General features: G+C 33.5%; 1 protein-coding gene across 1 annotated transcript; it reads right to left on the minus strand.

The window, feature by feature from the left end:
* Positions 1–1,680: 1,680 nt before the first annotated feature.
* Positions 1,681–7,894, minus strand: LOC109001481. The gene is made up of 8 exons (XM_035692468.1): positions 7,701–7,894; positions 7,339–7,533; positions 6,357–6,572; positions 5,986–6,053; positions 4,185–5,856; positions 3,917–4,080; positions 3,014–3,200; positions 1,681–2,921 (listed from the first exon to the last, which is right to left on the minus strand). The coding sequence occupies exons 3-8, from the start codon at positions 6,496–6,498 to the stop codon at positions 2,278–2,280; spliced, it is 2,877 nt and encodes a 958-aa protein (XP_035548361.1). The 5' UTR covers positions 6,499–6,572; positions 7,339–7,533; positions 7,701–7,894; the 3' UTR covers positions 1,681–2,277.
* Between the last annotated feature and the right edge of the window lie 4,186 nt (positions 7,895–12,080).

The raw sequence follows: 12,080 nt of genomic DNA on the forward strand, positions 1-12,080 counted from the left end.
AGAGTCATCACACACTTCCATGAGCTTGGTAGGTTTCCCAAATTATGGGCTCCTCTGGTTGGAGAAATTCGGTGCAATGCAATAGAATAGTAGGAAGTTAATTAGGTCCCGTTTAGATATAGAAACACTCTCAACTTATTTTATCATTACAATTTTTTCAAATTCTCATATAAAATATAATAAACAATTTAATTTTTTTAAATTTTAAAATAATAATAATATTAAATAATAATATTCTAATAGTATTTTATTCAACTCATTTAAAATTATTTTATTCCATTTCATTTCACTATCCAAACCAGCTCTTAGTGTGGCTTCTCAATATTAATGAGTTCTGAGAAATTAGTGTATATTAGTCGACATTAGTACATAATAATCTTCCATACAGAGGCAACTGATAAGGGCTAAATGAGTCAAGTTCGAACTGGGTGATATCATTCCTTTTCAGCGAGTTTTAATTTGCCATGAGCTACATAATTTTGACATAAATTATTTATATTATATTTTATAAACGTTATATATAAATTTTTTCAATCAAAGTTTGCATTTTTATAAACAATTTTTTTATAATTTATATATATATATATACTAGTAAGATGTTACGTGCCTGAGACACGTATGCGCAGTTCAAAGTACTAATATATTTTATTAAAATAAAAATAAAGTACATATATCTTATTATTTTATTACTAATATATATCTTAAAAGCTATTGGAAGATATGCTATTTGTAAATTATTATAATACTTTCCTATTATAATGAATACGAAAAGACAAATCTACATAAATCTGTTTTCCTATTATAACGTATTTTCAAATTAGAAATTGAATCCATGATTATTATTATAATAAATCTGTTTTATTAGCATATTTAAATATATTAATAGTGAAATAGAAACCAACAGAAATCATAAAAGTAGCCATAAATAAAATGTAAATGAAAATACAATTGTATCCCTGTATTATGTAATTATTACAAACGGATAGAAAGTTAATGAAAACCAGCATATTCCGTTAAAACAAGAAATTTCTGTTAAAACAAAAAAATTCCGTTTCATAGACTCTTTATATATATAGAGAGATATGCATACATCAACAGATATAGTTATAATAGTTATAAAGATTCAAACAATACTTATAGCATTAGTATTTTCAACAAATATTATAATTATAAAGTTAAAAAAAAGACTAAAAAATATAATAAATTTGAAGTTATTTGTATTTATATTAGCTTATAGGATATAAGCCGAGTTTTATATAATATCATTCAATAATCAATCACGACTTATTTTACAAATGAAATGAGCAAAACTCAAGTTTGACTAAGAACTGGTTTGGATATAGAAACTATTGCATCTCACCTTATCTTATCATTACAATTTTTTCAAATTTTCTCATAAAATATAATAAGCAATTCAAAATTTTCAAATCCCAAAACAATAATAATAATAAAAAATAATATTTTATTCAACTCATCTTAAACCATCTCATCTCATCTCACTATCTAAACGAGTCCTAAACCTATCTCAAGCTGCTTGTTGAACAATCTTATTTATTTACCGACCTAATTTGGGTTTGCACAATAATCCAAAGCAGGTGGAATAACTATTTCATATTTTTCATGTACTATTTCAACAATCCATCGCATAACACTAGGTTTATGTGATGAAGACAACACTCCTAATATGAAGTCCCTTTATCTCCTTTTATGCGACACTATTAGTCGCAAATCACAATTCCTTAGTAAACACAGCAGCAAAAGCTGCAAAACAGAACACTCCTGAAAATAAATAAGTGAAAACAAAGAAGAATGAATTGAATCAAACAAACTAAAGAACACACCCTCGGCTAAGTCAACTCATCAAATTATACTAATCTATTACAAGACCACTTCTATTATTACTGATTTAGATGCAGACCTGACCCAGATTTCATACTTTTTATCCCTTGAAAATTGCCATAGAAACAGGCATTGTTTGTATTCTTGCACACAACGCTTGCAAACTGGAAGTTCTGATCCCTACCCATTAAGGATCCTCAGTTTGATGATTTTTGTCTATGAGGGCTCATCACCGACAGTTATCTAACGCTGAAGATTGTAAGATATCTACAGGCATTCAGTAGACAAGTTAAATCATCCCATTGACGTTCAAAGTTCCCTCCGAAATTTATGAATGTCATCTCTTTCCCTGATGAACAAAGAAACAACTTGCTTCCTGACCACCTAGGCAAATTGCGGGTCAATGTATGGCATGGATGTGTATAAGCTGACCGTCATTTACAAGTTACTGCTGCTTCTATTTTCTGAATCAGTTAGAACAGCAGTATACCCGCTTTCTGGATTGTCATCTACACAGCCTACTATGATGTCTTTGATTAAGTCTTCGAGAATTGCTTCACCCATTTCAATACCAATAATGTCAACATCAAAATGAAGATCCATCCATGTTCCCATTCTTGCCATGTCTTTTTTGACAATTTGGTCCAAAGTATGAGGCAGTGGCATAGGAAGGAGATGCCAATACACTCCTTCCCATACCTCATGAATAGCTTTTTTTATGTTTGGAACTGGCCTTATACTAGGTTTCATGAATGATACCCAAGGGCAGCAACCAAAATGGTATTGACAAACCTCGTGGAGAACTTCATCAGTACAGTCAAAGAGGAGCTTCCGGTCATATCCGAGCTGGTTGGGAAAGCACTCTACCTTATCAAACAATGATGGCTCAAGAATCTGGTATGATGTAAGGCACTTCACGCATATTTCGTCCCAGTTCAAGCCAGAGGCTTGCAGCACTGCTTTTATATATTCAAATATAAACTCCTTGTCTTCCATACAAGTTTTTGTGCAGTTGACCGGACTTGCAACAGAAGACTCATGTTCATCAAATTGAATCTGTAGTGGTTGCAGTGGCAGCTCGACTGAAGAATTGTGAATTAATTGACATTAGCCTATAACCCAAAATGAATGTTGAATGATTTCAAGAATTTAAAATCTTAAAATGAATGCCTACCAGATCGGAAGATGGACTTTGTAGGGCTAATGTCATCCTCTGGAAATAGTGGTTCAAGAACAGATACAGGACTTGGCCGCTCTGGTATATCAGTAGCACTTTCTAGGTTTTCAACTTTCTTATTGATTAAAGAGATGAGAGGAGATACAAGCGGAGAAGATGGCACTTGCTTCTCTTCATATGATTCCTGTGAATAGAACAACCAATAGCTGTTAGGATAAATGTGATAGATATGAGGAACATGGTGGTTGTGGTAGTCATAGTAATTGTGGCAGTCCACGAAATGATAGTCACTGTGGCAGTGATGAATGATGATAGCAATAATGCCAGTAGTGAGAAAGGTGGCGATAGCTGTCAACGCTGGCGCTACTGGTGGCAGTGATGAGTAATGGACCTTGAAATTGAATGTCATCTTTTAGCCAGGTCTAATATCCCCTAGTTCAAGCATTCTGGGCTCTTTAGTAACTAGAGATTCAGTGCACGTTTGGTATTTTTAGTTGTAGAGCTTTGTTAAAAGGTTTTACTATTGAAAAACTGTTTACAGTTAGGTAAACATGTGTAAATCACTTTTAAAGTTGTTATGGTGTTTTCAGGGTTCTCTACAGGTGCTTTTCAACCAAAAGTCCCAATTTTAGGTTTTTTGAAAAACGTGTTTTTAGCTTTTTTCAGGTCACTTTTATAAATTTACCGAACATACCATTTTTTCTTTAAAATAGATTTTAGACTGTTAAAATTACTTTTTAAGCTCCAAAACTCAAAACCAAATGGGCACTTGGTCATTTTAGACAAAAGAAGATTGGATCTCAACAAGTTGATAGGAATTTAAAATAATGCTTGAAATTTAGGAACCCAATATTCATGCCTACAATTCCTAGGAAAAGCATTGGACCTATGATATATCACCTGTTTCAAGCTTTCACAATATCCTTTATCATCACAAATTTCAAATGTCTTAGTGTTTTGGTCATCTCTGGTACTTGAAGAACAACTTGGATCAGGATGAGCACATAGTACACTCGTCTCTTCCTGCACTACATATTCAGTCGATTTTCCATTCTCCGAAGCACCTGCAGAAGTCGAATGAAAGACCAAGCATTAAAGAATCCAAAAACAAGCTTGAAATATATGAAAATGCTAATGATGAATAAATTGGATACTCAGAAAATAATACCTTTAGGACTCATCTCATCACTAGCAGAAACAAAAGTTCCTTCATCTCCAATACCAGGAAAAAAATCATCCGAGATATTTTGTTTTGAGTTATGAGCTTGTACTTTATTATCAGGGCAATCAGAAATGGATGACTGACTCTCCAAGTTTTGTGTTGCTGGACCTAGATGGCTGACATTGTTTTCTCTTTTGGGAGACCTTGTGTTTGAGTTGCCCTTCTGAATCTTGGCACAGGCAGAAAACCTCATCTGTGCAGTTACAAATTTATCCTCCCAGTCCATTCCAGGACTGCCAACTGGAGACAAGTTGTACTCAGGAAGAGAGAGGATCCTTCCAAGGCTTTTAGGAACCTGTTTGCTAGAAAAATCTCCACTTTCATCCCCATTGCTCAGCATCTGAGATAGATGTTTCTTGGCTTCAACGTAGATACTAGATACCATTTGCTTGGGATAGCCAACAGTTTCAGTTTTCATGTTTCTTTCAGAATCTTTCAGTTTCCTGGCCATGTCTCCCTTCTTGGCACTAACGGCAGGTCTGACAATTCTTTCCATATAAAAATGATCTTTACTTGGAGATTTTTTCCCAACGTTTTCTTTATCAATCCCTGTTTCACTACCTCCTAAACTTTGATGACAATGAGGAAAATTAGTAGAAACAGCCATAGTAGAGATTCCACTTGATTCCTTCCTTATGGCACTTTTCAATTTTCTTTTAATTTCACCAAGAGAAAATTGTCCACTAACTCTCTCAGTTGAACCTTTATTTCCAACAATATAGTGAGGCTTTGGTGATGAGAAAACGCTACATTCAGTTTTGGAATTTCGCAAGTCTGCTGGTCCAGGCTTCAAAATAACAATTCTCTTTGAAGCTTCAATATTTTCATTCCCAATTTTTTTTGATGAAACTCTTTCATGAGACTTGACTTTTCTCCTGAAAAAGTTACGCTGCTGCTTATGATTAACATGCTCCTCAGATTGTCTACGGCGACCAAACTCCAGTTCTGACAAGTTTGGTTCCTCAAGTGACTCAAGTTCTTTTCCTTTCCCTATCTGAGCATCTTGCAAGTTTAGAATATATTTCACTAAAAGCGAGTTTGGATCTTCCATTAGTTTCTGAAAGAATTCCTCATCTGAACTTAAAATCTCAAGTGCACCGACTTCTTTGGAGTGGTGAAGTTTCCCATCTTCTTTGAGATGCTTCACATTAATAGACTTCTGATTTATGAGCTCCTTGATTGCATCTCTCAATCTGTCAAAATCACACTGATTCTCTTTTGATTGCATTTGAACTTCATCATCCTGGTCATGATTTGTAGAACTTGAACTCTTTTGATAGATCCAGCGGCAGAAATCTTCCATTATTTCATCTATACAAATATTTTCTATCGATCGTTTCTCTGCATTCTGATTACAAGAGCATTCAGGTTCCACATTTTTAGCAGCATCCAACTCATGGTTGTCCATATCACAGCTTTTCTTGCGAGTCTTTTTTGTTCTTTTGTGCCCTGTCTTTATGTTGCTTTCATGTCCCGGCTTGCTCGGTTTTGATTCTGCTTCAGCATTGCAATTCTCCTTCTTCAGGTCCTGCTCACTGAACATCTCCTCTTCTATGAGTTTCTTCACACTACGCTTATCAGCATCAGCTTTCACTACTGTTGTCCTCTCTTTACCACCCTGAGACATTTGCAAATTAGACTATCAAAATGGTATCATGTTGATAACTTAATGTCAGTAGGTAGTACCACATTAAAGTTACTAAGTTCACATTTCAGTTTGATACTAGGCTAAAATGACAAGACTTACAACAGTGCCTTGATTATCTTCATCCAAATTAGTCAACACCTCAAACTTATTCCTTGAATATCCAGCACCTGAAGAACGAACAGAAATTCCAGCAATTACAAGGACTAGAGACTTTTTTAAAGAGTTTCATAGAAATTCACTGCATATTAACTAATATTCATAATCCAAAATGAAAACAATGAAACTTAAAAGCTTGATTAGAACATATGCTCTTGCGATAAATACCTAAAAATCACAAATCCAGATATCACACATGAACACGAATACTACCAAAAAGTTTTTTTAACTGATATTATTAGAAAAACCTTGCATGTTACAAAGACATTTTGTCGAAAACAAAGACATTCCATAATAGTAAACCAATTTCTTACCAGAAACAGGTCGCTTCCTATCTGAAAGCAGCCTTCGAGTTGAGCGACCCTGGCGGAAATCAAAGATACTGATCAAGCCCCACATACAGCCTGACCGATCCTTTTCGTACCGCAACGGGCGTCTTTGGGACCTCTTCCCCATAATGAACGAGTGATTCGTGAATTCTATTTGGCTTGTTCAATCCAAAATACACACTGGTAATGGTCACATTAAGCCTGATTAACATAAAAGTGAAATTGAAAAAGTAGTTAAAGTAGGTTAAACAGAAATATCAGTAATCTAATTCTTAAAACACTAGGGTTATATTCTCTGTTATACTTAACATTCAGGATTAAAATGAAGTGCTATATTGGTCATGCACATCAGGGTAGAACTACAGAATTTTGGTTTCCATACATGAAATGCAGAAAGATCACACAAATTCCAGTAATCTTCTTTTTGAGTATAATGACTAATGCCATGCATAAAATAAGTACCTCAATTTTAGAGCTCTTAAAATCAGTAAGGTAATAAGAAACAATTTCAGTCGGACGTCTACCAGAGAAAAACAAACAAATTCCAATTTCACCGCTAACGCTTCCAACCAAGTAAAAAACGAAAGGCACTCAAGTTTTCTTTGGATAGCAAGGTATCAAAGCCTTCTTTTTTCATCCATAAGCCTTGAAACAGCCCCTCACATATTTCACAAACACTCAAACTTCCGATACCCTCAAATTTCAATGGAAGAGACTGGCCAATGACCAACTTTGCGGAAAAATGTGATCAAGAACTCGAGGGAGACCAAAAACTCCATTTGAAACTGATAAACACAAATCTCATAATCGCTAGTTCAATCCAACTTTGAGGACTTCACCACAATTGGATTGATTCTGGTGTTTTGCATTTTCACTCTTTCCCAACATCAATTTAAAATCTTCATTCAATGCAAATGCTTAAGCCGCTAAAAGAACAATACATAGTACAAAAATAAAAATTTCCAACCATCTCTATAAGCTTGAAACGCTCAAGTTCTCGTTCTCCAAGTTCCGAAGTCAGAATCCAAAGCTTTTCCCCAATTCTCCAGCAGATGTCAAAGCTTAAGGCACCGAGAGAGACCCCAATTCAACACTAAGAACCCCCAGAAAATAAGCTTTCTAAACACACCCAGATGACGTTTCTCCAAATTATGCCAAAAACCTGACCAAAAACAAAGATTTTTTCATGTGGCTATCTATGTGACAGCCAGAAAGAGATGCCCAAATGTTTCCTTTATTTTTCTATGCAGAATTTCTCAGAGGAGGGCAGCCATTAAAGACTGAGAAAAGTGGTGGTGAGGTGGTGAAACAGAGAGGAGAAAGCTTTACAATGTTGTTGGCTGACAGTAGAAGAATACGTGACAGTTGTGGTAGGATTGCTGGGCCCATAAAGAGAGCGAGAGAGAGAAAGAGAGAGAGAGAGCTTTGTCCAGAAGAAAGGTTCGGGCTGTCTCCATTTTCTCTGCTGCAGTACCATTTTCCACCATCATCAAAGTCACCACCCCCCTCCGAATTCTCTTTACACCCTGCGTCATTGCGTGTGAAATTCTCTAACTTAAAACACTTTATTATTGTGCAGGTTCCGAAGGAAATGGCCTGAGAGTTGACGTCCGTGGTTTTTACAAAGAAAAATTACTGAGCGTTGAAAAATCAGACACAGATACGGACGGCTACATTTATGAATTTATTACAATTATAATCGCATTTAAAGGCTTTAAACTGAGAGATATAACTATAAAATGAGTTATGTAATATTTATATATATTGAAATTAATTTCTTGAATAATCTTAAAAGCTTATTAAATGTTGTAAACTCTATTTTATGGAAAAAAAAAAAACTTTTTTCATATGAAAAAAATACTTCTTATAGCAATATATATATATAAGAAAATCTATTTATAAACTTTAATTTTTACACGCTCAACACATTACTTTATGGAACTATACTAAAAGATCCGATGATTGGTGTTTTAATTTTTTTTTAAAGTTATAATAAATTTTATGTATAACAAAACTCGATTAATGTTAGAATGTTTGGCCGTGAAGAAAGAAAATATATTTAAGGTGGAAGTTTGGAAAAGGATGAACATGATGGGGAATGAAATGTTTCAAGTTATAAGAGTTGCAACGGCCTTTTCGGGATAAAAAAAAATTGTTTCATTAAACAGTTATAGATAACACTGTAAAATTCATGTAAACATTAATTTCAGACTTTTCTGCCACTTGGTTGGGGACAAAGATTTCATGGCAACAGTGAATTATGTTACAAAAGTTAATTTGAAGCCACTTTGGCATTAATACTCTTTGACCCATGCCATTATGACCCTAATCATGATGATGGTTTATTTTTGAATTCAAATTTGCTCAAAGGCTCTAAACAAATTATTTTTGTCCTGTTTGTTTTTGCAGATGAAATGAGATGAGATGAATTGAGATAAAAATTAAAAGTTGAATAAAATATTATTAGAATATATTTTTTAATATTATTTTTATTTTAGAATTTGAAAAAATTGATTTGTTTATTTTATTTTATATGAAATTTTAAAAAAATTATAATAATTAGATAGGATGAGATGAGATGAGAATGTCGTCGAAAATGAATCAAGCCTTAGTTTGAACCTAACATTATTGTCAAAAATATAATTTATATCATACAAAGTCGATGAAGGCATATCTTAAAGATCATCATCATATATATTCACATAAATTCTGATTGGAATGCATGTTGTGCAAATTAATTAAAAGGATTTATGATCAGAATCATAACTTTTTAGATGGAGTAGTTTATAGCCTTCGAGATATATAATCTAATAAGCGTGAAAAGCTCTAAAGAATTACTTAACACGCAAAACTCCACTCAGTGTGAATATTGAAGATCATAATAAATATATATGATAAAAATAACATTTAGTTCCTTAAAAAATGATTAATTTGATCTAATAATTTACGTACAAGTTTTATTGTAACGAGACTCTATTTAGCATTTGTCACTCTTTAATTAATATATAATTGAAAAGATTCATCGTATGTTAAAGACCTAACTATTGATCTAAAAGTCATAAAACTGTTGGATACTAATTTGGTTAAATCTTTAATTGTCGGGATAATAACATTCTACCACACTTCCGAATCTGATTTGAACTTGTGATGTGGTCCTTGTTTTGATACTAATTGTTAAAGACCTAACCATTGATCCAAAAGCCTTAAAGCTGTTGGATACTAATTTGGTTAAACCTTTAACCTTCAAGATCATAATATTGTTTAGTAAATTAATGGGTTGGAATCATCTCAACCGATGGAGTCCAACACATACGATACAAAGTTTAGAGGAATGAGATTCTAATTGGAAGACCCGAGGGGCTATCTTCCAAGACGATCGAGTCGGTATCTTTTGGTTCTTTTTATTTAAAGTGTAGAAACCAAACAACGAAAAGCAAAAGAAAAAACGAGAGAGAGAGAGAAGAGAGAGAGAGGAGAGAGAGAGAGAGAGAGAGAGAGAGAGATTAAAACTATAAGTCCTACGATATAATTTATTCAGTGGTGTCGTCAAGTTTTTGTACACAAAGCAATTTTTGTTTTGCTTATTAGAGCAGTACTTGATTATCATAATTTGGATTTGGAGATGGAATTAAATTAGAGATGAATACAACGTACGTCCATTACCTACATGATCAATGACTATAATTAACCATCATATAATAAAGAATATCATATGTTAATTTAGATAATTAAGAAATGCCAAATTTTTTTTTTTTTGTGACGTACTAAAACATTAATACTCATCTATTTATTTTTAATTGTTTTAATTATTTTCGATTTATTTATTTATTTTATAAGAAGAAACTTCATTCAATCAGCAAATATTATGCTTAAAAATTAGAATGATCAAGCCAAATATATTGAGATAGAAAAGAAGGGACAGATCCCATCCACAATATCTCCAAATCATAGACTGACCATGCATGCTTTGCCAGAAAGTGAGCAACCTGGTTTCCTCCTCTAAGCACATGTTGAACTTGATAGTCTTCGAAGTGGTTGAGCAGATTTCTGACCTTCTTTAATAGGTTATCTTGACCTGATAAGGAATCTTTATTAATAGACAAGACTTCCACCAGGAGTAAACAATCACTCTCAAGCACAACTTTGGAAATCCCCAAATGCAAAGTGAACTCATGTAGGCCTCGTAACATGGCTAGCTAGTACGTAATTCAACTGACTCTGGTTCATGTAGCTCGTAACTCTGGCCTGATGATCTTTTTTTTTAATTTTATTGTTTTAAGTATTTGGAATGCTATTTTTCCTTTAATTTGTTTGGTGTAATATCTTTAAATAAACATGTCGATGCAGATCATCTGAATTTATCAATTTATAAGATCAGACTAAACCAAAAAAAGCAGATCGTCGTAGGTAATTTAATCACATATAATTCATTAATCCAGAAGATAATTTCAAAGAGAAAAGCACACACGGATTTTAATGGGAAATAGAATGAGTGGGATCGATATTTATGCTTGTCCATGCATTGTGCATGTGAGGAGCAGTAAGGTCTAAAGTAAGTTCAGGAGGCACCCCCACAAAAACATGAAAGCATTTGGGTCCACATGATTCTTTATCAACTCATCAAATGGCCATTTTTTTTTTTTTCCATTTTGATTAATTTTTCTTTTCTTCAATGAGAAAGCCCCGTATGAGACAATAAGGTCCCCGGGCGAGGCCAACCCTCCCTTTCAATGCATCACGCCCTATATTCACACCAAGAAATTTGGAGGGTTGTGGATGCATGATGACAATATATAATATGTTACAAGTATGACAAATAAATTAAATGAATGCTTCTTTTGTTTTAATTTTATGAGTGACAAAAAAAAAAAAAAGAATTATTATATAAGTACTATATATATATATATTATATACATATAATAAACTTTCGAACTCGAGTGTTTTATGAAAAAATATATATTTGTGCCTCACCTCTAGTTAGACAGTATAAAAGGCCGTATGGAATCTGGTCGATCGATGGTAGTTTTGTTTTAAGTGAAAATGGGATCTAAAAATGTCACCAAATTAATCTATTAATTAATTAATTACGTAATCACTCGCTTGAGTACTTAGGGTGCAACGCATGCATTAGAATATATAATGACATATAAAGAGAGTTTAATATACATATATGCTCTTTCTTGTCTCATTCACTTGTCTTTCCTTCCTTCTTTAACAGTTTAACTAATACGAGAGAGAGAGAGAGAGAGAGAGAGAGAGAGAGAGAGAGAGAGAGATGCGTGTGTGTGCAGTAGTATATATATATATGGACCTGCATGCGAACGTTGGAGCAGCTTTCTCCTAATTGCTTGCCCTCAAAGATATTGAAAAGGATCTGAAAGGAAGACAGGGTGTGGGCCGCATGCATTCGGGATGGATGGAGTTAGAGGACCACGATAAGCAGCATGCATGCATGGATGGCCATTTTCTAGTTCAATTATTATCCCACCAACCTAGCTAGCTAATATATATATATATAATCTCCATGATCAACATAATATAATATATATATGCATATACTTAATATAATATGGACCAAGTGGACATTATAAATGAACAATTTAAGTGATATTGGTCTTACCCTACTTCTATATATATTTTGGAAGATCACACATTTTAACCTCAATGATCTTTTAGAAAAGGACTAGGGTTGTTTGAGGTCTTAGAATA

This window comes from Juglans regia, chromosome 7 (assembly GCF_001411555.2).
Source record: "Juglans regia cultivar Chandler chromosome 7, Walnut 2.0, whole genome shotgun sequence".
NCBI lineage: Eukaryota > Viridiplantae > Streptophyta > Magnoliopsida > Fagales > Juglandaceae > Juglans > Juglans regia.